The sequence below is a fragment of the Chaetodon trifascialis genome, chromosome 14 (genome assembly GCF_039877785.1).
Source record: "Chaetodon trifascialis isolate fChaTrf1 chromosome 14, fChaTrf1.hap1, whole genome shotgun sequence".
Lineage (NCBI taxonomy): Eukaryota > Metazoa > Chordata > Actinopteri > Chaetodontiformes > Chaetodontidae > Chaetodon > Chaetodon trifascialis.
Window position 1 is genome coordinate 25659204 of NC_092069.1, and position 26098 is coordinate 25685301.

Here is a 26098-nt window from a genome sequence, read left to right on the forward strand (position 1 = left end):
CCCAGGTGGCCAAAAAAATCAGCTACTGCAGGTTTAAGCACAGAAAGCGAAGGCTGAAAGCAGGTGAAACAGGTGCTGTCAGACCTCCACCTGCTCGTTCAACAGATGCTTTTCCCCGTCAGTTATGTGAATGAGATGTCGCTGCAGTGCATGCTGGGTGTGATGAAGGCCAGGTGTGTGCTCGTCTTGTCCCATTCAGGCTCCTTATGGCAGAGATGAGCATCTACAGCTGTGCTAATCGGCCGTGCTCCGCAGGCTGAGGGAGTCAAAGCCGACTCAGCACACTGAAACTCATCCTTATAGTTAGGGCTGGCTCAGGCTTGTCCTGGACCAGCCCCTAGTTATGCTGCTATAGGATTAGACTGTTGGGGGACATCCAAAGATACACCGAGCTCCTCCGTCCTTCTGTCCCTCTCCATCCGCACGCTCTCATGTCCTACCACGGCGTGTTACTAACTTAGCTCCTTCCCCGGAGTCTCTGTGCTTTGTCGTCTTGCAGGTTCCCATGGACAGTGGCTGAATCTGGATTGTGGATTTCAGCTGCGTCTCCTGCCTTGGCCCTGCCTGACATCCACTGCAACTGCTACTGCTGTTATTACATCCACTGTCACTGTTACTGTGACTGCATGTCTGTCTCTCTGTCTCTCTCTCTCTCTCTCTCTCTCTCTGACTGCTTTTCTTTCTGTCTGTCTGTCTGTCTGTCTGTCTGTCTGTCTGTCTGTCTGTCTGTCTGTCTGTCTGTCTGTCTGTCTGTCTGTCTGTCTGTCTGTCTGTCTGTCTGTCTGTCTGTCTGTCTGTCTGTCTCACTCTCTCTCTCTTGCTCTTCCTCTCTCACCCAACCGGTGGAGGCAGATGGCCGCCCACCCAGAGTCTGGTTCTGCTCGAGGTTTCTGCCTGTTAAAAGGAAGTTTTTCCTCGCCACTGTCGCCAAGTGCTTGCTCATGGGGGAATTGTTGGTTTCTTTGTAGATAAAAGAGCTTGGTCTGTACCAGCTCTATATGGAAAGTGTCCTGAGACAACTTCTGTTGTGATTTGGCGCTATACAAATAAAATTGAATTGAATTGAATTGAATTGAATTGAATCCACACGCTCCATCTGCAGCCAGCAGCCAGCAGCCAGCAGCCAGCAGCCAGCAGCCAGCAGCCAGCAGCCAGCAGCCAGCAGCCCGTCAAACTCTGGAAGTTACACAGAGCACTCAGAGTCATAAAACATGATCCCGCTGCAGTGGAGGCAGTTTGCTTTGACCCACATCAGCTGCAGCAATGAAGCAAAAACAGGTCTGCAGCAGCAGGAGGAGCCGCTTTAACACACGATCCAAACGCAGACAGATTCAGAGATCAGTGAACGGGTACGAGGGGGCTGAGGAGGGTGAGGGGGGCGAGGAGGGTGAGGGGGCTGAGGAAGGCGAGGGGGGCGAGGAGGGTGAGGTGAAGAAGGTGAAGAGGGTGAGAGGGCTGAGGGGGGCAGTTACAGGGCTGATTCTGGGTCTGATTTGAGCATCACAGCTGGTTGGAGGAGAGTAACAGGTGTTGTAGATGGATGGTAAAGGACTTACTGAGCACTCACAGCACTTCACAACAGGAGCCGGCATTCACCCGTTCATTCACCCGTTCATTCACCCGTTCACACACTCTCGAATTCAGGGTTCGGTATCAGGGCTGAGGATCTGTCCACACGCAGACTGCAGACAGTCTGCTGAAGGAGTGTGACTGCTTTAGCTTGTGCTCACCTGTCAGGTGAACACATGAATGTTTACTGTTGTCTGTGAGAAACAGCAGGAGCAGCTTCAGCAGGAGGTGGAGGTGAGCGGAGCAAGTGACCGACCAGGCCCGGAGCATGAAACCACAGTCAGTCAGTGTCTCTGAGTCCATGTGTTCATCTCTTCATCCTTCATGTGTTCACAAAGTGGTGAACTCGCTCCATCCTCTGTGAACGACTGAGCCTTTCATAGCCAATCATCATCCTCTCACCTGTTACCAATCAGCCTGTTTACCTGTGGAACGATCCAAACAGGTGTTTCTGCATCAGATTCAGGATAATCAGATATTTCCAGAAATCAAAGCAGCAGCGCCGGCGTCTCCGTGACGGGAGGAAGGCGAGTAACACCTCAGAGCCGTGATGGTGTGGAAGTTTAATCCTGAATGCTGAGGAGAAACGAGAGTGTGTGTGTGTGTGTGTGTGTGTGTGTGTGTGTGTGTGTGTGTGTGTGTGTGTGTGTGTGTGTGTGTTTACGTGTGTGGGCTCGCTCAAACCTGCACTTGATTAAATTCCTTTTGTCGAGTTGTAGTTCTTTGTCTCACACACACACACACACACACACACACACGCACACACACACACACACACACACACACACACACACGCACACACACGCACACACACACGCACACACACACACACACACACACACACACACACACACATACACACAGTCAGAGTGATGGATGGGTGCTCGGTTGGCTCACACAACAATAGCTGGACTGAATAAAAGGATCTAAACTGGACCGTTGGATCGCACTACTGACTGCGAGCCCACAGGAATGAGAAAATGAAATTACAATAAGAGCGAGCGAGCGAGCGAGCGGCGGCGAGGGAGGACCGCTGCGGCTCCGTTCTGGCAGACGTCGAAGGAGCTCCTATCATAAAGCTTCTAAAAATAGAAACGGCGAGAGAGAGAGAGAGAGAGAGAGAGAGAGAGAGAGAGAGAGAGAGAGAGAGAGAGAGAGAGAGAGAGAGGAGTGTGAGGAGATAAAATACAGCGAGGAAAGAGAGATTTCATGAGCTTATTCTGAGACACTGCCAGCTTCTAATGAACGAGGGACACACACACACACACACACACACACACACACACACACACACACACACACACACACACACACACACACACACACACACACACACACACACACGACTGGAGCTACTTGCAGCATCCTTAAACATCCTGAAATCACATTAAGTGAGAGGAGTTTTCGTTGATCTCAGAGTCTGATTTGCTGAACTCGAGCTGAGCTTTGAGAAGACTCAGGTCCAGCTTTAAAATGAAGCTCTCACACTAATAAATCACAGGACCGCGTACGCGAAGCCTCCTCCTGGAAATTAAATGCAAACACGATCAATACGTGATCATATTCAGTGTCCGGACCGGCTGCCAAAGTACATCTGCTGACCCATTTCAGCTCTTTTTATTTTTTCATCCATCAGGGTGAGCGACGCCACGCACGATCGATGGACCTGAGCACAACCCCCCCTCGCCCCCCCGCCATCAGACAAGAAGCCAGAGGAGACACAGCTGGCGTGAGAGGTGAAGGTGTGTGTAAAGACCTGGAAACAGCCTTCAGATCATTTCACTGGACAAACATCCATAAAGCATCAGATGTGCTGCTGAATGGTTCCATACGATCTGCTTTAATGTTGTGAGAATCTGCATATTAGACACGCACGCACACACGCACGCACGCACACACGCACGCACGCACGCACGCACGCACGCACACACACACGCACACACACACACACACACACACACACACACACACACACACATACACACACACACACACACACACACTGTGCATGAACTGTGTGTAGCTTGTTTTAACAGCTCTTTGCCTCTCGGCCCCAAAGCATCACAAATGGGCCTGAGGGGCCGAGCCCCCCCAGGAGACCCCGCCTGTCATCTCCCACACACACATAGAGAAACCCACGCACGCACGCACACACAGAGACACACAAATAACATCCAAATGCAAACACACACACACGTAAGAGCAAACACGTGTGTTAGTGATGTATTGACTGTGTGTGAGGACGTGCAGAAACATTTCTATCATTATCAGGACTTTAAATATATTTTCCTGATGTCTATAAACTATAAATATTTTTATTATGAAATCTATAAATGATGAGAAAAGTGCTGAATCAGTGACCAGATGCTGAAGTCAAGTCTTAAAAGACAAAAAAGAAGGAAGGCCGCACTCTGAATTTTCCAGGTTTTTCTGGACCGATCGATGAATCCGTCAATCGGCTGATCATCCTGACATCTGACAGCAGCTCGCTGCCCTGTTGCAGCCTCATCAACAGACTCGGCTCCGCGTCAGCTCCTCTTCTCAGGCCACCGGTCCGCAGAGACACTCCTCCCTCGTCTTTCTTTAAGACGAAGACAGGAGGAAGAACTGGGTTAGTCTTGGTCTGAACGTCGGACATTCATCATTCAGCAGACGTGGAGACGGGAGGAGGCTCGGATGATGCTGCGCCTCCTCGTGCTCCTGCAGTGCTCCTGTTTCTGTGAGTCCAGTCAGACTCACATCATCAATACGTCCACTGATCGATGGGTCGATGGTCAGGCCGCTTCTTCTTTCTAGCTTTAAAAATACTGAATTACTTCTGATGTGGAAACTAGAAGATTACTACAGTTCTGACTCATACTGGAAGAACTGTAGTACTTTTACCTCTTTTTGTACACAGTCCTGCTGCACGCTCCAGTTTTAGTACATTAATCTGAAACAAATCCTTCAAATCACGCCGGTCAAACAGAAGTACACTTTTAGTATTAGTAGTAGTATTAGAAATATAACTGAAGTATCGAAAAGTACTTTTACATTTTGTACTTAATTTAAAGTGTGTTTGGAATAAACTTCTACTTCTGGAATACTTAGAGGTATTTCAAAGTACTTGTAAAAAGTGTACTTTATTACTCCTGTAAAATGTTCTAAGTGTACTTTTAAAAAGTGCACTAAATATCAAATACTATAGTAAATAAAGTAAAAATAGTAATAAAGTGTACTTCAGAGAGGTAAACTTATCTTCAAGTCCTTTATGACAAGAGGTACTCAGGGACCACTTGAGTATACTGAAGTATACAAAAATACTGATACTAATAATCTCAGCATGGACGCTGCTCCGCAGACTGAAACGTGCTGAGCTCTCTTCACGTTCAGCCCTGTTAAATCTCGCTGTTTGTTTGTTCTTTTCAGGTTTGAAAGGCTGAAAATGAAGAAGCAGAATAATCAGAGTCGGTTTGATCAGGTCAGGACTCTGACGCCTGCCGAGGCTGCAGCTGAGCAGAGCTGACAGGGATCAAACAATCTGATCTGAGGTCAGAGCTCGTTTGTCTTTACAAGTTGAGAACGAGTTTTTATTTCCTTTCAAGTCCACAAGTGACTACAAAACTCCACCTCGTGACGAAGCAGCTGATGATCTGCTGTCGCTTCATGTTCTTTGTGCTATTAGAAGAAAATCTGATATGTTTGTCTGCATGTAAATAAACAGCTCAACACTTCAACAGCTAATGGCTAACAGCGTGCTAACTGTGCTCACATTTACAAGAGGACATGAGCTGAAACAGCAGATTTAAATGTGAACGAGTATTTCTGAATGCCGAGGTTTAGCACGTAGCATGCTAACACACTGACTTTAGGACGCTAACGGGCACAAGTGTGCTAAATGCTGCATGTGAGCATGTTGGCAGGCTAACTATAAGCATGCTAACTTTAGAGTCGATAGATAAAACAGCTGGTGAACATTATTATTAATATCAATTATAATATCAATTATAAATTATGTTATCTTATGACAGACATATCAGTATCAGCATATATGCTAGCGGATAACATACAGAAATTAGTTGTGATTACTTTTGTGATTGTGATTACTTTTCAGTTGTTAAATATATAAAAGCAATTCATTGAAGGTATAAAATGTTTACATTCTGTGCTAATGTTAAAAAAAGTAATCTTTTTTTTTAGATATCTTCATTTCTGGCTTTAGTCTGCAAACTTTAACTAGCATGTCTGTTAGCATGCTATGCTAGCATTTGACCAGCTTTGACTGATGGAAGTTAAGATCAAAGCCTTTTCATTTATTATTGTTTATTAGGACAAAGTGGACATCTTTGGACAGCAGTGGTGCAGATGTGAGGAGAGTGAAATTAACTCTCCGTTTTGTCCTCTGGGGTGTCATCAGATTTACCTCCTCGTGAGGCTACGACTGCGATTCTGAACATTTACTGTCACTGTATTGCGGTCGGGGGACTCATCTGAAATCATCTTCAGAGGTCACGTTTGACTGCAGTGGACAAACAGGAGAAGGTGACGGCGGATGAATGACTGCGATCATGTGATCAACGTTTCACGGCCTGTGGACGTCCTGCTCCACGACCAAAGGCCCGCAGCTTTAGTTCAGCCTTCTTCTACGATAAGCCAGTTAGCCCGGGGTGGCGTTTTACATTTCTATTTTTAGCCTTGGAAAGTTGGGACTAACCCCGCTGCCAAGCAAGGCTTTAGCCTACTTTAGACTGTATCACAGGGAAGTGTTAGCCACGGACGACGTGGCCCTCAGGCCTTGGACTCATGTAATGTCCCAGAATGCTTTTCACCCGGGGTTAAATGTAAGAGATACAAATATAGAAACAAGAGCTGAGAGAGTCAAGACGACTGTGAGCCTTCGTCATCTGTCTGTTAGCACAACGCGATGGTCAGGACGGACACTTGAAATGTTCTGAATGAGAGCACACCTGTGCACAGGTGAGAGGTCACGAGACAACGCACAGCGTGATGAACGGAGACAGCTCGTGTGTTTTTGGTACGTGATGCTTGTTTAAGAGCACACATCTGCAGCTCTGATGACCCAGAGACCTCAGCTGCTCTCTCTGCTGTCTCACTCCCAGATGTGAACAAAAGGGATGAAGATGAAGCGAAGAATCCACCAAAACCTCGCTGCTCGTTCAGCAGCAGAGCTTCCATCACGCTGCCTCGCTGTCAATAATTACTGAATTTCCAGAAAGTCCAAAATAGAAATCTCCAGCAAAAAGCCTCTGGTCTGCAGCAGCGGGACCAGGTCCAGAGGCTGAAGCAGATCTGACCTCTGACCCTGAGAAATAACTGGGTTCAGAGCTCGACTGGCTTTTTGCAAACATGCTGAAAAAAGCAGGGAAACCCAGATCGGAAAAAGATCTTCCCCACACGTCGGCTGTGGAATGAAACAATAAAAATAGATCAATGAAGGCAGTGAAGACCAACAGAGCTGAACCTGGGCCGAGTAAATGTGAACAGCCGCGATCTGAGGAGCTTTTCAGGGAACATGGCGAAGGCAGAAACAGCTTCCTCTCAGCCATCAATTAATTATCACGTCCCCTTTGTTCGCCGTGAGTGAGCAGAGCGAGGGCGAAGCTTTGGGGATGCTCCGCCCTGAGCGAGCTGCTGGTCGACAGCCTGTTATGAAGAGCTTCTGACAACTCTGCTGGCTGCTCGCTGATTACAGCATCATCATCATCATCATCATCATCAGCTGCTGTGGGAGAGACGCGCACACAGACGAAGCAGCTGTGAATCTGAGCAGAGAGGAAGCAGCCTGGACCCAGAACTCTGAACCCACAGCCAGTTCACGTGACCACGAGCCAATCAGAGCTTTGCAGCTGGTGTTTAAAGACGTCAGCTTCCTGTGCGAGTGAGGTTGATGCAGCTGATCGCTCAAAGTTGACTGAGACGTTTAACATCTGCAATTTTGTGGATTTTCCTGCACTCAGATCAGTTTTAATTAACGCATTTTCCTTAAAACATGATGCGTCCTCCAGCTGAAACGGGCTCGCACTTACAAAATATCCACCTGGCAGCCGAATTTTCTGATCCTGTCTCTTGTTCTGAGTGTAAATCTGCAAAACAACTCTGCTCTGTCGAACTCTGCACACCAGAATACCACCTCTCCCTTCCTGTCGGGGCACACACACACACACACACACACACACACGCGCACACACACACACACACAAACACACACACACACACACACACACACACACACACACACACACACACACACACACACACACACACACACACACACACACACACGCGCACACACACACACACACAAACACACACACACGCCTTTACCGTCCATCACATGAATAATCCAACGGGGGGGCTGGTAAAAGCCTCCCGGCCTGCAGGCTTCAGCCCTGAAGTCTGTCCCCCCACAGCACACAAGCTGTGCTGAGACCCGGTGCAGCATGTGACGCCTCTAACGGCCCCTCCTCGTCCAAAAGGCACAGTTACGAGCCCCGTGTGCTGGTTTATTCAGGTTTCTGAGACTCTGCAGAACGAGGACGAACGCTCCGCAGATGAAAGTCGGCGAGTGGAGCGCGGCCGGGACGGTCCGGTGTGGATCCAGGTCTGTTCAGGTCTGCGGACGTCTTGCATCAGGACATCAAATAAGGCGCCAAGCAGAAAAATATTCAGGGGTGTTTCATCAGGGTGACAGTGAGGAAGAGGTACGCTGACGACTGAGGGCATGAAGAAGGAGGTTTAAACTCTTCCTCATTAGTTTCTTTCCTTTCTAATATTAAACAAAAGAAATGGATATGAATGCAAGCTGCAGGGAGCAACATGAGGAACGCTGATTCTTGGTGGGGCCTGAGGTGATCCTCAGAACACGCTGGGCGCAGACACGCCGCCGTCTGGCTCGTCGGCGGTTCAGTAAATCCTCTCGAGCCTCCGTCGTGTCAGAAAATGCTGCGATTGTGTAAAAGCAGATTTGTTTTCACGGATTCTGTCGCTCCTTTTCTCTTTCTTTGTCTTGTGTGATGAATATCTTCTCGAGAGCTTTGCCCCAGGGTTCCCATCAGTTTTGGTTGATGCAAACAGGAAGGATCATGTTGCCATGGAGACGAGTTAGCGGTAGCATGGCAGAGCTAGTATTTCCTGTTTGCTCTGTAGCCACGGATGTTCGGACCGTAACTGCGTCGCTCTGATACTGAAGTGTTAAAAATGTTCCCGTCGTTCAGTTTGATCTCTTTTCTAGTTTTATCTCTTCTTTTTTACTGACAAAAACACTGTCAAAAAGATGTCAAAAGGTTCCTGATGCAGCTCTGATGAGATACCGAAGAAGAAGACAGAGACAGAAAACAGTCTGGAGAGCAGCTGCATCTTTTATTCGTTTTAATTTAAAATAACTGTGGCATCAAAATGCAAAAAGGAAGCTGTTCTGTGATTCAGGATGCTTTGGTTTCAGCGCTGATACTTCCTGTTCATGGCGCCCGGACAGAGGAGCCTGGCGTCTCGGCCAATAACTACGAGGCGTGGAGGACCTGTAAACATCAGCAAATATTTACTCCCTGGCTTTGCTTCCCAGCCGTTCTGCATCCAAACGCGTCCTCTGAGAGCTGAAGTGCAGACTTGGCTGCAGTCGCTCAGCAGTATCGAGCTGCTGGCTGAATGTCTGGACCGAACTGCTGCGACCGACATAAACAACCACGTCGAGCTGCTGCAGTTTCACCTGCGAGAGCAACTGGAGCAGAAAGCTGCAGGACGTGGACTGTTTGTACTGTGAGAGCAGCAGTCACACACCTGAACAGGTCAGAGCTCTGCGCTGCGCTGCTCCACCACTGAGGCTTTTATTTTGAAAGAGAGAGTCCTCTTCCACATGTGCACACTTTATACGCTTTGGTCATTTTTCACTACGAGCTCAGCTGTGAAGAAAAGCCGAGCTGGTACAAAGAAAACATTAAAAACATTCTGCAGCCGCTCTGGACGACTGTTTGGTCTTCACGTCAGTTTGAGAAATGTCTGCCCTTTAATCAAGTCATTAATTAAAAATCCAGGAAAGCAGCACCAGTTTTACCTTTTTGATCTCGTTGACGAATCAGAAATAGAGTTTGGATCTGACATTTACAGATTTGGTGATCATTTGTATTACTGTAAGACTCAGTGAGCAGCTCAAACCTCGGATCGACCACTGATTGGACATCAAAGTTACAGTTAACGTTTGAGTTCTCATCAAGTTCAGAGCTACAGCAGACCATTGTATGGGTTCATCCCTAAATAACTGGACTACTGTTTCCCATCAACCTCAGCAAGAATCTGAATCTGAATCGGCTTTATTGGCCAAGCGTGTGTGCACACAGAAGGAGTCTGAAGGTTTGAACACTGGAGGAAACACAGAAGACAGAAATGCTCCTGTCAGTCCAAACGGACACGAGCTGGTATGGATGAACGAACGCAGCCTCTGCACATTAAGATGAAGAGGAGCGTGAGGCTTTGAACGCTGCACAGCAAAGGTTAGGGACCAGCAGCCAGCCGGCCGCCTGATAGGCCCGATCTTCCTCCAACAGGAGCAGGCGTTTCACCACAGAGTCAGAGCAGGATGCAGAGACAGAGGCTCCTGAGGAGGAAGAGGCACCGGCGACAGAAAGCAAAGTGCTGATGAGGCGGATCGCTGGCCAGCATGAGTGACGGCCGAGTTAGCGCTGACACACATTCCGGCGTCCTCAGAGTCCCACAGGCCACGTCGCAGCTCCCGCTACAAGTTGTTTATCTTCATCATGGCGGCGCTCGAGCAGCTGTCACGCATCCTGGGAACGAAAGAGGAGAGAGAGGGAGCGCTCTGCCCACGTCTCAGCGTCTGTGCTGTTTACACGAGGCTGCCGCCGGGTCACGTTCCTGCTGCGCACAGCGAAAAGCCTCCATTTCAACAATTAACGCCGTTCAGAGGCTGTTTCTGCTCGCGGCCCGCCGAAGCTTGTCTGGAGGCGCGCTCGTGAATCCAGACGCAGGTGGAGGCTGTGAACTCATGATGGAGGAAGACACGGGAGCCATCGCCTCATCCTCACGGCGGCTTCGCTTTTAACTCATTTTGAAGCTTCGCTCAGCAGATTCGTGTGCAAACTGCAGCAGAAGGAGCGTCCTGTGTCTTCACTGAAGCTCACCTCAGCTGGTGCTGAGGCCGGTCAGTCGCTCTGTACCTCAGCCAGGCAGCAGAGGAGCCTTCCCCAGCTCTGAAGAGCAGAAATGAAGCCAAAACCGTTTCTCTCTTCTTCTCTAAGCTGTACTAATTAGACAGGAAATATGATTCAGAGGCTGCTGGGGTTTATCCTCTGTGACATGTGTAAACTCACAGGAAGGTGAGCAGCAGGTGAGTCAGTGCGAAGCAGGTCAGCTGCAGCGAAGAATAAAGTTTCCTGGAATTGAAGCAACGCTCAGAAAGTCTTTGAAACACGACTAAACCCACACAGAGAGCCTTTCAGGAGCTTTTTGGACGTCCATCAGTCGCCTGACTCATGGAACGGATCCACTTCTGTTTTATCAAACGCATCGATCCACGCCGACTCGATCCTCTGTTTCTGCCCTCTTCACCTCTTCAAATCTCCTGTTTTCGAGTCCGTCCCTCTGTCCGTCCACTGTCCTCTCGCCTCTCTGCTCTCAGACAGACGGTTGAATGGAGCTTACAGCTGATCAGGTGTGGACTGAGCAAACTGAAGCTTTGGCAGCAGCACTCAGGTCCAGCAGTGAGGCTCACACTGCAGCGTCACTGTGCTTCTTTAGCGTCTTTGCATGCAAAACATTTAATTCATGACGACCCATCAAACAGCTGCTGGAACAAATCACTGAAAACCTCAGAAATCTATGAAGAAATCCAGTTTCCACAACAAAGGCAGAAGTCTGGACTGAAGCAGATGAAGAGCATTAAGAGCAGACGGCTGGATCGACGTGCAGCCATCACCTCCTTCAGGTGGGGGCAGATACCTGCAGCCTGCGTTGGATAATGTCCTCCAGTGATCAGTGTTTTATTTAAAGGAATATCTTCTGTTTTCAGGATGGAGCCAGGGTCAAATCAATGTCCACTCACACACGCCTGAAGCACCTCTGATGCTCTGCAGGTGTGCAGACGCTTCACATCACGGTCACACACACACGGCCAGGTAGATAAAACACACACACACACACGCCCATCCATAAATCATAATGCATAAACTACCAACTTAAAACACACAAACAAGCACAGAGAGTGAAAACTGCCGCTCGGAGCGCAGAGACGTCAGTGAGAAGCGGCTAAAGGGCGGAGGACGTAATGAGGCCGCCGGCGTCCTGTGTATAATTTATTGTGTTTGAGGCACGCTGAGAAAGAGAAAGACCCCCTGAGCTGAGGGAAGAGGAGTATGAAAAACAAGTTAAGGACAAGTAAACAACAACAGACTTGTTATGAGAGGAAGAGGAAGAGGAAGAGGAAGAGGAAGAGGAAGAGGAAGAGGAAGAGAGGATGTGTGAAGGACAGAAAACAGGAGGGAGCGCCGGGTCAGAAGGCCTGAGCGCGAGCTCGAGTCTCAGCTTCACTCAGAACAAAGAAACAAAGCCGACATAATCAAAGCGACTGATAGAGAGAAACATTTCTTACCCGCTTGCGCAGGTTGCAGGTGAGGATGAGGTTTCGGGAGAAGGAGTTGGCGAAGGCCGTGTAAAACTCGAGCACCTTGAGCAGAGCCTCCCTCTTGATGACGTGCAGGTCGCAGTACGTCAGCGCCCGGACGTTAGCGCACGCGTGCGCCAGCGTGGTCTCCTTCCAGAAGACGTCGCCGAACACGTCGCCTTTACCTGAGGACGAACAGGAGGAGGACGCAGAGGACAAACAGGAGGGGGACGCAGAGGACAAACAGGAGGAGGACGCAGAGGACAAACAGGAGGAGGACGCAGAGGACAAACAGGAGGGGGACGCAGAGGACAAACAGGAGGAGGACGCAGAGGACAAACAGGAGGGGGACGCAGAGGACAAACAGGGGGAGGACACAGAAGACGAACAGGAGGAGGACGCAGAGGACAAACAGGAGGAGGACACAGAAGACGAACAGGAGGAGGACGCAGCGGACAAACAGGAGGAGGACGCAGAGGACAAACAGGAGGAGGACGCAGAGGATGAACAGGAGGAGGACGCAGAGGACGAACAGGAGGAGGACGCAGAGGACAAACAGGAGGAGGACGCAGAGGACAAACAGGAGGAGGACACAGAAGACGAACAGGAGGAGGACGCAGCGGACAAACAGGAGGAGGACGCAGAGGACGAACAGGAGGAGGACGCAGAGGACAAACAGGAGGAGGACGCAGAGGACAAACAGGAGGAGGACGCAGAGGACAAACAGGAGGAGGACACAGAAGACGAACAGGAGGAGGACGCAGCGGACAAACAGGAGGAGGACGCAGAGGACAAACAGGAGGAGGACACAGAAGACGAACAGGAGGAGGACGCAGCGGACAAACAGGAGGAGGACGCAGAGGACAAACAGGAGAGGGACGTAGAGGACAAACAGGAGGAGGACGCAGCGGACAAACAGGAGGAGGACGCAGAGGATGAACAGGAGGAGGACGCAGAGGACAAACAGGAGGAGGATGCAGAGGACGAACAGGAGGAGGACGCAGAGGACAAACAGGAGGAGGACGCAGAGGACAAACAGGAGAGGGACGTAGAGGACAAACAGGAGGAGGGGAACGCAGAGGACAAACAGGAGGAGGACACAGAAGACGAACAGGAGGAGGACACAGAGGACAAACAGGAGGAGGGGGACGCAGAGGACAAACAGGAGGAGGGGGACGCAGAGGACGAACAGGAGGAGGACGCAGAGTTTTAATGATTGTTATGTCGAATGACTGGTGAAGGCGACGCCTCAGCTGAGTCTGAAACAATTCATCAGTAATGACACGTTTCTACAGGTGTGACCAGGTTTTAGCTTCTGGGCCGGCGTCCAATCATGACCTGAGCTGCTTTAAACTGACCTCAGCACAACATTCACTTCAGGTGTTATCTCAGGTATGTAAAGCTGACATGAACACTCAATTAACTGACAGAAAATGACACAGCAACAGTTGATAAACTCATTTTTCAGAATAAATGTTGAACTTTACCCATTTTCATCGCTCCAGCTGTGAAGATTTGCTGCTTTTCTTTGTCTTATACAACAGTAAACTGAAGAAAACTGGACATTTGAGGATGTCGTTTGTGGTTTTGCTGGATATTTTCAGCGTTTTCTGACATTTCATTGACCAAATGGTCGATGGATTAATCGTGAAAACAACAGACAGATTAATCAGTGATGAAAGTGACAGTTGCAGCTCTACAGATATAAGACATAGTTTAACATATCAGGGTTTTTGGGGATGCACAGTCGTTTAAACTGCAGCTTTGTTTGGCGTGGGACTGGCTAACGTCTGAAACAGCGGGCTCGATTCTGCCGTCAGGAGGCTCATTTAGGCGCTGTGAGACACACGATGAGCACTTATCAAGCAGAACACTGAGGCTCCAACACAAACTGGACCTCTGCAGTCTGACAGGAGGCATCAGAAAAGCCGTCCTGGATATAAGGGCTGTCTCTCACTGAGGATGTTTTTAATATAATCTCTATAAAGCCATATTTTCATACCTTAATAACATGTTTGTTCTCATCTACTGTGACAGCAACAAGACGACGGGAGGAGTGGAGCTAATTGAGAGAGGAAGTCTGAGAAAAAAGGCTGAAATGAAATCATTTTTAGCAGCTGCGATGGCAGAAGAAAAGAGGAAAACTTCATGCTGACTGTCAGCTGAGTGTTTAATGCTGAACAGGAGAGAGAGGCTGAGAGCAGGCAGCTCCTCAGTGATTACAGGAAGGTGCTGATGGGCTGCGCAGACATACGTTAACTGTAAATCATTAAAAACAAACCACCTGCATCTCCGCATGAGCCACGCACTTTTCCTTCCCTTAGCAACAGCTTTACCTGGCCAAGTCCTTAGCAACCAGAGCTGCTGATCTCACCGTGCGCACCGCGAGCCGCTGCAGCGATTTCATCAGATTCAGATCCAACGTGAGCCAGGTGGAATGAAAGGGAGGAAGCACGGCAGAGACGGCGAAAAACTCACTCACTGTTCATTAATCACTGCTGGAGGTTTGGCTCAGCGCTGTGAGGCAAAGACGACAGAATACCAAAGATAAGATAAGATAAGATAAGGTAAGGTAAGGTAAGGTAAGGTAAGGTAAGGTAAGGTAAGGTAAGGTAAGGTAAGGTAAGGTAAGGTAAGATAAGATAAGATAAGATAAGATAAGATAAGATAAGATAAGATAAGATAAGATAAGATAAGATAAGATAAGATAAGATAAGATAAGATAAGATAAGATAAGATAAGATAAGATAAGATAAGAGTCCATTGTTCTCTCATGAGCATAATCCATTATGAATACAGGTGTGCTCACACACCTTCACCTGAGGAGGAAAACGGTGGTCCGGTGTGTGTGTGTGTGTGTGTGTGTGTGTGTGTGTGTGTGTGTGTGAGTGTGTGTGTGTGTGTGTGTGTGTGTGAGTGTGTGTGTGTGTGTGTGTGTGTGTGTGTGTGTGTGTGTGTGTGTGTGTGTGTGTGTGTGTGTGCGTGAGACACAGTCTAAAGAAAGCACGGTTTAAATAAAAGACAGTTTTTACATGGATGGATGTTTATTTTCTTGCACAGACAGACAAAGTGAGGCGGTGCAGGGCTGAAAGCTCGCCCCCCTCCTGCTGACCCCCTCCTGCTGACCCCCTCCTCCTGACCCCCCTCCTGCTGACCCCCCTCCTGCTAACCCCCCTCCTCCTGACCCCCCTCCTGCTGACCCCCCTCCTGCTGACCCCCTCCTCCTGACCCCCCTCCTGCTGACCCCCCTCCTGCTGACCCCCTCCTCCTGACCCCCCTCCTGCTGACCCCCTCCTCCTGACCCCCCTCCTGCTGACCCCCCCTCCTCCTGACCCCCCTCCTGCTGACCCCCCCTCCTGCTGACCCCCCTCCTGCTGACCCCCTCTCCCTCAGCGGCTTCAAACCCGCCGCAGCCACCTGGACACTTGACTTATCAACTGCCAGCATAAATTGCCCATGTTAATGATGGCGGGCAGATGAATGCATGTGTACAATGTGAGCGTCTCGTGGGCAAGGCAACAGTTGTTCTGCTGATAATGAGAGGATGAAGACTCATCATCAGATGCAGACGTGTCCTGAGCCGTGAGGAGCTGCAGGAGGAGGCGATCTGAACAAGAAACGAAGGTTTAAAAACTCCAGAAAGGCTTCATGAGCAGCACGTCATGCCGTGGTTCGATGCCACTGCTCCTGCAGAGACGCAGTCACACTCAAAAAGCCAAATCTGGGCTAATCAGGACTCGAATCTGTGTCACAAACATCAGCTCAGCATTTTTGTGACAGCTGACCCCGATAAGAAGTGACGAAAAGCAGCGCACGCCGTCCACGGGCTGTCACAACTCCCCGAGTAACGGATGGATGACGCTGCCAGCACCGAGCGCCCACAGAGAGCGTGAGTGAGGGGATCTCGTCTCCACAGTCCCTCCTCTGCGCCCCCGAGGGCCCCTTCCTCTCCGAACGCCCGACAGCGACTCAGGCAGCGGGACTCGCCTGGAACGAGCTCCCCGGAGAGCCGCAGCTTCTCGCCAATTAGCCGAGCGAATGTGGACACCGGCGGTCGGTGGAGGCGGCGGCTGAGTGCGACTCAGTGGTGGGGTTAAAAACGACAGCGAGGACTGATTCGATTGGGTGGGTGGAGACGGACACATTAGCGCCGTGGCCCCCGTCGCCGGGCTGATTATTCACCCACAAGCGAAAACACGGCTGCTGTTATTCTGCCCGACTGCTCGCAGGGACGAAGCGTTTGATGTCACACCACCAGCGTCAGGAACAGAAGCCATCCTCCCACCCAGAAAACATGGATCAACAAACTCTTTCTAGTCCTCTCGCTAAACCTTTGGAGGCACCGCACTGAGACACTGGTGAGGAATTAAAATCTATTGTACAGACACAGATTCTGAGGAAACGGTCCCACTTTGAACACGAGCCACAAGAAGCTCCATGTCCTCACATGACATGTCCGAGCAGCTCCTGCTCTGGTGTGTGGAGGCGCTCTGGTAGCGTAAAGATAAATTCCTCCTGAGGAAGATTAATAAAGGAATAATTCTTCTTCCAGAGCCCAGCCTCAACGTATTTATCATAAACAGGTTATCAATAAGGTCCGATCGGTCATGATCGGCCTGTTTGACCTTCAAAGTGTCGCCGCGTTCTGCAGCCATGAACGCGTTTGATGTATAACGCAGACATCACGCCGCCTACTGCTCATTGTTCCACTTTTCTTTGCATGTTTTGTGTTCTGAATGCTCATATTTCACCTTGTTTTCATGTTTTCGACCGTGGATTCACGTTAAAACGCCATCAGGGCTGCATTCAACCGCAGGTCTGCTGAAGGTGTGATGACTGAAACATGGATTCTGAGCTGATGTGTGAGGGAACATATTCTTCAGGTGCATGCAGGTGTGTGTGCACACAGGTGACAGTGTCTTTGTCTTTTTTCTGAGGATGTTCAGGTCGTCTTTTCTCTTCACCGCACATTTATCCATTAATTTACCATTTCATACTTGAAGCACGGCGGCAAAACGCTCCCTCATGAACATCGTGCGCACCAGAGCTTTGCAGTAACGAAATGTCAGCGTCCATGCAGTGAATGTGGAAATAAATGTCGTGTCAGCTTACAGGCGGGACCAGACAGAAGCCGTCAATATTTCTCAATGCAAGCAGTGACACTATCTAAAGCTCACTGTGCTCCATTTATAAACTGACTGCAGATGAAATGAATATTAATGTAGAAGTCGTCCGTGGTGACAGCAGAGCTCAGAGGCCAGAGACGCACTGAGGAGGTTGGTTTACCTGTCTCACGTCCCGTCCTGCGTCCCCGTCAGTCGTCATGTGGACTGCAGCACGATGGGCCGAGCTTTAAGTGTGTTTTTCTCGTCTTTCAGTGTTTATCGTGACCTCGTGCTAACAGCTGCTGCAGATACAACAACAGATGTAAATCCGTCATTTACTGCAGAGGTCTGTTTTTCCCATAATGCCCCGCTCCCTGGTGACACGATGGCACGCTCCTCTGATCCCGCTGGAATCGCACCGTAGTGCCATGTGGAGTCCTTGCAGCACACGGGCCGTTTAATGGGATGTTCGATGCCCGGAGAGACCCCGTTTAAATGGACGGTGGTTATTCATACGTGCGTCGGTTTTCATGGACTCAGCTGGATGTTTAGTTTGTGGACACGAGGATGGACTCACAGCGAACATCCTGACGCTCGTGGCGGTGACGCTGAAGGCGCTGCAGCCTGCATCTCCCCATCAGCAGGAAAACAAATTGCCCGTGGGCGGCTGCGGACCCTCGCCTTTCTTATCTCGCTCTGCAGCACTCCAGACGTCGGCCCAGTCAGAGGCATCTCAGGCTGCTGTGCTGATGCTGCTGTTACCAGTCAGACCATTATCCTGGAAAACTGGGCGGGTGGAGGCGCACAGCTGCTGTGACACCGCTGTCCACCGACGGCAGCATTAATGGTCCTCGCTGCATCGTAAGTGCTCCCACTATTAACATCTGAAGCACCCTTTAGTGCTTTCAGCCTCTACACAAATGTTGTTCCTGCCACAGATAAACGGTTACGGAGCAATATGCCAGAAAGACTTTTAATATTTCCAGTTTCAGACACGATCAATGATTCATGAGTTCTGCTCAATATGTTCACTGAAGAAAAAGCAATAAAGAAGTTAATGAGGCTCATTCTGTCCTCAACAAGAGGAACTCGATCTGCCGAAGAATCCCAACATGATCCGCCTGAGATTAATCACAAGTGCTAACGAGGTCATCAATTAAGATAACTGACGTAGTAATTATGCTGCTCTGTCTCGTCTTCACAACATATGGGCAGTTGTTTTGTAAAAATCTTTTTTCCCAAGATGAATGTACAAACGAATGCGGCGAGGCTGCAATGAAGTGACAAACGACACGAGCACTGCGAGGAAAGAACAAAGCCCTGAAAAATCACAGGAAGCTGAATTCTTTCTTTCAAGATCGGCAAACAAAACGGACCCCAAACGGCTCCCGTCCTGAAACACAGCGGATCATCCAACCAGCAGACGAGGGACGGCTCGGCACCTAAAGAGCGCTGAAATCCAGCTGCCTCTGCGTCACGTGACCGTCTCTGCGCCGACACTGAACCCAAACAGGACGAAATCTCATTTTCCTTCAACAACATCGAGCTGCCGCCTTCTCCTGCAGAGACCTGAGCTGCTTTCAACACGGCACGTTAGCTTCAACACGCTCCGTCTTCACAAAGTCACGCTCAGATCCATTTCCAGACGTGTTATCATCCATCATATAAGCACTTATCCCTCAGAGGGGGGCCGGGGCCAATCCCAGCTCAAACTGGGCGAGAACTGGAGTCCACTCTGCGCAGGTCAGCAGTTCATCACAGAGCCAGACGTGTTAATGCTCAGATAATACATCCGCTGGTCGTCCACGTCCACGGCTTCCTAACAACTCTTGTTTTAACCTCTGAGGCTGTTAAAGGCTCCAGTTTCATTCGCACCACTGCAGCATCTTTTTTACGCTCATGAAGAGCAGCTCTGCATTTAGAAATCGGACAAGTTTTAAGTCCATTTGAATACTTCTAATGTTTTCCACATCAAGCAGGCCGGCCCTGACGCTCATTGCAGGATCTCGTCACGCAGCCGGGCTCGTCGTCTGTGGTCGGAGGCTCAGCTCCTCCTGCTCACTGCTGACGTAGTGCTCGCAGACCAGAACATACTGCTGTGTGAATAGAAGGCCAGGCTACGATCCCTCCTCATAACCGAGCATGAATAATGGATTAAGAAATTAATCAGCTCATCGTTTTGGCAGAACAAAAAAAAAGAGGGCGAGTGAGTTTTCCCAGAGCTCGGGCAGAAATCATCAATAGATAATTCAGGCTAAAGGGCTGATGGGTCATCTGTTCTTCCCTGCAAACAGAGCGACGATTCACCCGAGGTCTGAGAGAAACAGGAGGCGACATTGAGATAAAAGAAATTAGACAGGAGTCACAGTGACTGGACGATCTTCAGTTAATGTTTTTGGCACTCAGGATGTTGGAGCTCCATGATCTATAAGCAGAGTGCAGATAACTGACGCCATAACGGAAGAACCACGATGCCGACAGGGACGACGGAGCTGTTCACCGTGTGCACAGATGAGGCTGCTGCCAACGTCGGTCTGAAGAACATCATCATCATTTCACCAAAACCAGTGAACAGCCCAGAATCTGACTGCAGATCAGACTTTTACAAATACAATCAAATGTAAGATTAACAGGGATTTTATAGTTTTAAACACGGAGTATCGATACTTTTCAACCTTAACGTGAACCAAACACCATCTGTGACTGAAGGGACTCCATAATAAAAGAGTGACTGCAGGGGAAACAACATAATGACAATTTAATCATTTGAGCAGCTCTACCAGCAGCGAGGCTAAACATGAACACTGGAAGTAAGTTTGTTCTGAGATTGGTGCTGCAGCACAGATCAGGGAGTCAGAAAAATAATTCCAGGTTTATCGTCTACAGACCGTAACGATCTGCACGGAGGCCGTGAAGATACAGGTCAAAGTGTGGGAGAGATGGACTGATTCAGTTCATCTGAGCAAGATCTCTGCGGTCAGTTTTTACTGAAGGCAGAGAAACAAAACCTGTGCAGAGAGTTCACCTCAATCCACTGCAGGCTGAGGAGCTAACAGCTCAGCTAACGGCTCAGCTAACAGCTCAGCTAACGGCTCAGCTAACGGCTCAGCTAACAGCTCAGCTAACGGCTCAGCTAACACAGCTCAGCTAACAGCTCAGCTAACGCTGCTCAGGCTGCTTCCCTGATGAAAGACGCGGCTCTGCTACATGATGAAGTCGATCTGCTTCATCCTTCCTCGCCACGGTGGTCCAGGTAGCTGCGTGGTGCACATCTGCACACGGCTGGGAAATGCACACTAGAACCATCCCGAGCAACATTTGGCAGATGGAGCAAACTCCATCCGCTTGGTTTTAACTGGAGCTGAAAAACTCCATCTGCTTGTTTCTTCCACAGATTTCAGCCAAAAAATAAAAAATCCCCAATGATAAGACATTTTCAGCCATTTGGAATCAGGAAAGTTTTGGTTTAGTGTCCAGCCTTCAGAAAGTTTCACCAACCGAGCCTCAAACCATCTGTGTTTGCCACTGATCCATCAGCAGGTCCACAGGAGGTCTACAGGAGGCCTGCATCAGGTCTACAGCAGGTCTGTGGTAGGTCTGCGGTAGACCTGCAGCAGGTCTGTGGTAGGTCTGCGGTAGACCTGCAGCAGGTCTGTGGTAGGTCTGCGGTAGACCTGCAGCAGGTCTGTCGTAGGTCTGCGGTAGACCTGCAGCAGGTCTGTGGTAGGTCTGCGGTAGACCTGCAGCAGGTCTGTCGTAGGTCTGCGGTAGACCTGCAGCAGGTCTGTCGTAGGTCTGCGGTAGACCTGCAGCAGGTCTGTGGTAGGTCTGCTTTCAGCCTCCAGAATCAGGACCTTTTTAATGAAGCCTCACCTCCTGGCATTTACTTCACTGACTGAGATCCACTCTCACTGTTAGACCTCAGAGCTGCCGCTGAATGAGTTTGGTTCAGGACACTGTAGGCCTGGTGCATGATGGGAAATGAGAGGGTTATTACTTGTGAGTATTTACTGGAGCTGCCATAGTATTGCCTTGTTACTGTGGGAGAAGAATTGTTTTCCTCTGTTCACGTGTGTGTGCTCGCTCATCTGCACTTGTATGAGATATTATGTTTGTGTGTGTGTGTGTGTGTGTGTGTGTGTGTGTGTGTGTGTGTGTGTGTGTGTGTGTGTGTGTGTGTGTGTGCGTTTAGATATATTATTGTCCCCCAAGAGGAAACTCATTTTCGCAGCCTGTACATGGAGACATTAAAGAACCGTAATAAAAAATACACACTGGCATTCGTATACGTGCCTCTGCTGCTGCTCGTGTGTGTGTGTGTGTGTGTGTGTGTGTGTGTGTGTGTGTGTGTGTGTGTGTGTGTGTGTGTGTGTGTGTGTGTGTGTGTGTGTGTGTGTCCACCTGATGACATTGGACACTAATGAGAGCAGAGTGTGTTACAGCCTCGGGGAGCAGCCTGGGGAAATCAGTGGCTTTCAAACCACAGCCAGCACGCGCTGCACCCTCCTCCTCTTCCTCCTCCTCTTCCTCTCTTCCCTCCATTCTCTGCTCACTTTCCTTCTTTTCTCTCATCTTTGATTCTCTCTGAAATGTGTTCCTTCATCAAAGCTCCGTCTTTCTAACCTCTCCCGTCTCTGCATCCCTCTTTTTTCATCCTCCCATCTTGGTCATCACTTCCGCTCCTCCTTCCTCTCTGTCCTCCTTTCAATCCTCTGCTCCTTCGTCCTCGTCTCCTTGTCTCCTTCCCACACTTCACTCCTCTGTCCATCCTCCTCTTCCTCTCTCTCTCCATCTACAATGTAACTGGGAGCTAAAACTTCATGTTTTACTCAAGTAAAAGTAGAAAAACCACAGTGTAGAAATACTGTAAGTAAAGGATCTGCATCCAAAAGCTTCAAAGCACAAATACAGAATTAAAAGTACTCATAAATAACTCTTTCACACCATTTCTTTAAGTCTGCAGTCTTGATCAATAAAGTTTTATCCATACTAATACAGGCAGTACTTCATCGTTTATTCGCTGATAATATTTTCTATCATCAATCTGAATCTGCAAAGTAACTAAAGGAGTGAAAAATACAGTATTTCCCTCTGAAGTGTAGCACAGCAGAAGTAGAAAGCAGTGAAAATACTCAGGTAAAGTACAAGCATGCTACTTTAAAATTGTACTTCAGTGTACTTCGTTACTTTCCACCACTGCACTGCAGAAACATCGTATCTGAGAGTCACGAGAGCAAAGATCATGTTTCCTGAAGCAGAACAGATTATCTTTTATCATCATCATCATCATCATCATCATCAGGACGCTTCAGCTCGTCAGGCTCGGCTCTACGATGAAGACTGAACTGGAAACTGACTCAGCCTGGAGAAAACTGCTGACACAGCAGTTAACAGAGTGACACTCAGCATACAAACGTGCTGTTTAACATGTGAGGCCCACACACACACACACACACACACACACACACACACACACACACACACACACACACACACACACACACACACACACACACACACACACACACACACACACAGAGCAGGCTGAACATGGTGACTCTACACAACATCTTCGTCTTCCTCATCACTGCACGTTCTGAACTAAACGACGATGAACTGCGTGATCAGTGGCTCTAAAAGGGGTCTTTGGGGGTCCCAAAAGGTCCCTGGCAAAGAAGGGGGGTCATTTATTTCCTCTGTAACTCAGCTGCACGTGCACAGAGTGTGACTGTTCCTGCAGGTGAACATCTGAAGCAGAACTCTTACCTGATGGACCCTGAAACAAACTCTGAATCAGAAACAGCAGCTCAAGCAAACAAGCGGCACAAACTCCAGCCTGAACCGCCGTGACGTGATAAACATGGCTGTCCCTCTCATCTGTCTTCTTCTGTCTCTTTCCTGCTTTCTGTGTCTCAACGTGAGCTCTGCTGCCGCCAGAACTTCCTCTTGTTCTCAGCACAGGAGGAAAAAAGAAAACGTGGCGTTTGTCGCAGGAAAAGGAAAAGTTTGCAGAGAAGTGATTTTTAGAACGAAGCCTCGTCTTCATGCTGTGAACACAGACGAACCCCAAATCTGCCTGCTCCACCTCACCTCCACCTCACCTCCACTCCTCTCCTCCTCACCTCCGCTCCTTCTCTCACCTTTGTTCCAACTCTTTTCCCTTTGCCAGCTCGTCCTTCTCCCTCCACCCACTCTCCTTCTCTCCCTCCACACCACTGCCTCTCTCCCTCCACCCCTCTCTTCCTCCATCCCTCGCTCCCTCCATCCCTCCACCCCTCTCTCCCCTCCATCTACTCTCCATCCCTCTCTCCCTCCACCCTCCCCGCTCTATCCCTCCATCCCTCTCATCCTCCACCCCTCTCTCCCCCTTCTCTCCTTCCACCCCTCTCTCCTTCTCTCCCTCCACCCCCTCTCCCTCCATCCCTCTCATCCTCCACCCCTTTCTCCCTCCATCTCTCACTCCCTCCATCCCTCCACCCTTCTCTCCCTCCCCACTCTCTCCCTCCATCTAGCCTCCATCCCTTCCTCCCTCCACCCTCCCTCTCTCCCCCTTTCCTTCTCTCCCTCTATCCCTCTCTCCCCCTCTCCTTCTCTCCCTCCATCCCTCTCTCCCTCCACCCCACCCCCCTCCCTCCACCCCTCCTCTGCCTCCAAACTGCAGCTGAACATTGTTGTTAAGCACTGAAACATGTTTCTGGTTGCTATGCAACGCAAAGTTTAACAACAACTCGCCATCTATCCAATTAGCGTCATCGTCGTTACTGAAAACGGAGCCTGTGGACCCCAAAGAGTCCTTGAGAGGTTTTCGAGGGTTCACAGAGGATAAGCGGTGGTGTCCCTGAGGACGTGTGGACGGACTGCTGGCTCACAGACTTTCGTCTTCACTCTGTTGCTCGTCTCTCAGCCAGCTGAGCAAAAATCTTTAACTTTCAATGAATTCTCCGATAAAATGTGCAGCTTGAACAATGGATGAATGTCACGTCGTCCAGAGGTGAGTTCAAACAGCAGAGAGCCGACAGACATGCGAGCGTCACTCACACACAGCGGAGCTTCGAGCTGAACGCTAACATTAGCGTGCTAACACACTCACAGAGACGACAGTCTTACAAAGTGACGTCTGATGGGAGTGTGATTAACTGTCAATGTGCTGATGGAGGAAAAGCCAGAGGACGACTCCGGGGGGGCGGGCTGCATGTGTGAAGGGGCTCAGGGTTCATCCTCTGCAGACTGCCGGCGCCTGCGTATGTTTCCGCAGCGTTAATGCTCTCAGTGCATCCGAACATCATAATCATGCTACGCTCAGCTCTTCAGGGTCTTCAGCTGTTATTTCATTCGCTGGTTTGAAATCTACCCTGATGTGATTTCACGATGTGGAACTGCTGTTAATGAAACCGACACTTCATACAGATGTTTAACAAGCCGCCTAAAGGGCACTTAAACAGGAAGCAGAGTTGATTCTGCTTTTACAGCAGCAGCTGACACGGCAAACAGCAGCCGCTCAGACTGAAAGATCATCAAACACCTCGCTGATAAAACAGGGAGAGGCCTGAACGCCTGTTCGTCTGAGGTACAGTGATAAAGCTTCTCCTACTGGTTAAGAATTGATGGTATTTTTATTAAATAATTAAAGCCTGAGCTCTAATATAGACACACGATGGTAAAAAACCTGCTTGGACCTGGAGTGAAGAAGCAGAGCTCACTCTAAAGTCTGATGGATCAGATCATTTGTCTGCAACATGGACATAAAAAGGTGTTTTTGTGAAGCTTAAAATTCACATTGAAGAGCAGATGTGGCCTCTGGCACTTTAGCTAAACACTCCTCAGCGGGGGCCTCCTCATCCTCCTGCAGGAGGTGAAGAGTTTGTCTCTGTGGGACACTGACGTCGAGCCCTGAACAAGATTCAAAATGTGAGCTGCACATGGACGAAACACATCAGTCGTGGAGAAAATGAGCAGAAATGTTGACAAAACTTTGCTTACTGTCGTCAGCGTGATGAAGGGCTTCATCAAACATCTAATATGCTCTTTATGAAGCTCTGACTGCGGCCTCATCTGCCTCAGTGTCCTAATGAAGTTAAGGAAATGAGGAAGCAGCACACACGGAGAGGCTGCTGAGGCGGCAGAGACGCTCCGTCATGCTTTTACCGCCACTCGTCCCAGCAGCGTTTCTTTTGTCGTGATGTGTTTCTTCCTCCTCCTCTTCCTCTCCACGTTCTCCCACGTCGTTTGTTCAGCATGAACTGCAGCTGCACCACATTCCCACTATCTGCTGCAGAGGGCCTGCAGCCCTAATGTAATGGATCACTATCTGGCACGCCTGCAGCAGGATCTGGGATCATAATCTGGCTCCAGTCCGGAGCTGCAGCAGCTCTGCGCCCACAAACCTGGATCCCTATCTTCCATAATAATGTAACATTGATTTATTATTGATTATACCGCATCTACAATAAAAAAGAAAGAAAAATATTTGCTTTCTTTTAATCTCCTTCCAAAATAAATGGGTTTGTCATTTTCTTAAAATCAGATGAACTGAAAGAGATATTCCAGAGAGGTGCAGGAGGCAGCAGCGCTGTAATGAAGAGGAGAGGAAGACCACGAGCTCATGGACACAAAGCAGGTTTGTTTGTCTTTCAGCTACAAGAACATTTTGGGACCTACGGGGACATTTTTTATTTTATTTAAACATCCTAATGACGTTGAAATCACTGCCTTCAGTATAACGTGAAAGCGGTTGTTCATATTTATGCCTTTTATTGTTGAATCTGCTCACTTTCTTACTAAATTAATGTTATTTTTATGTGTTCACATCAGT

General features: G+C 49.1%; 1 protein-coding gene across 1 annotated transcript in view; it reads right to left on the minus strand.

Moving 5' to 3' along the window:
* Window positions 1-26098, minus strand: part of kcnh5b (potassium voltage-gated channel, subfamily H (eag-related), member 5b) — a 114257-nt gene that overhangs the window by 7997 nt on the left and 80162 nt on the right. Inside the window, exon 12 of the mRNA XM_070979047.1 lies at window positions 12170-12366. Within this exon, the coding sequence (XP_070835148.1) occupies window positions 12170-12366 (197 nt within the window). The remainder of the gene's footprint in view (window positions 1-12169; window positions 12367-26098) is intronic.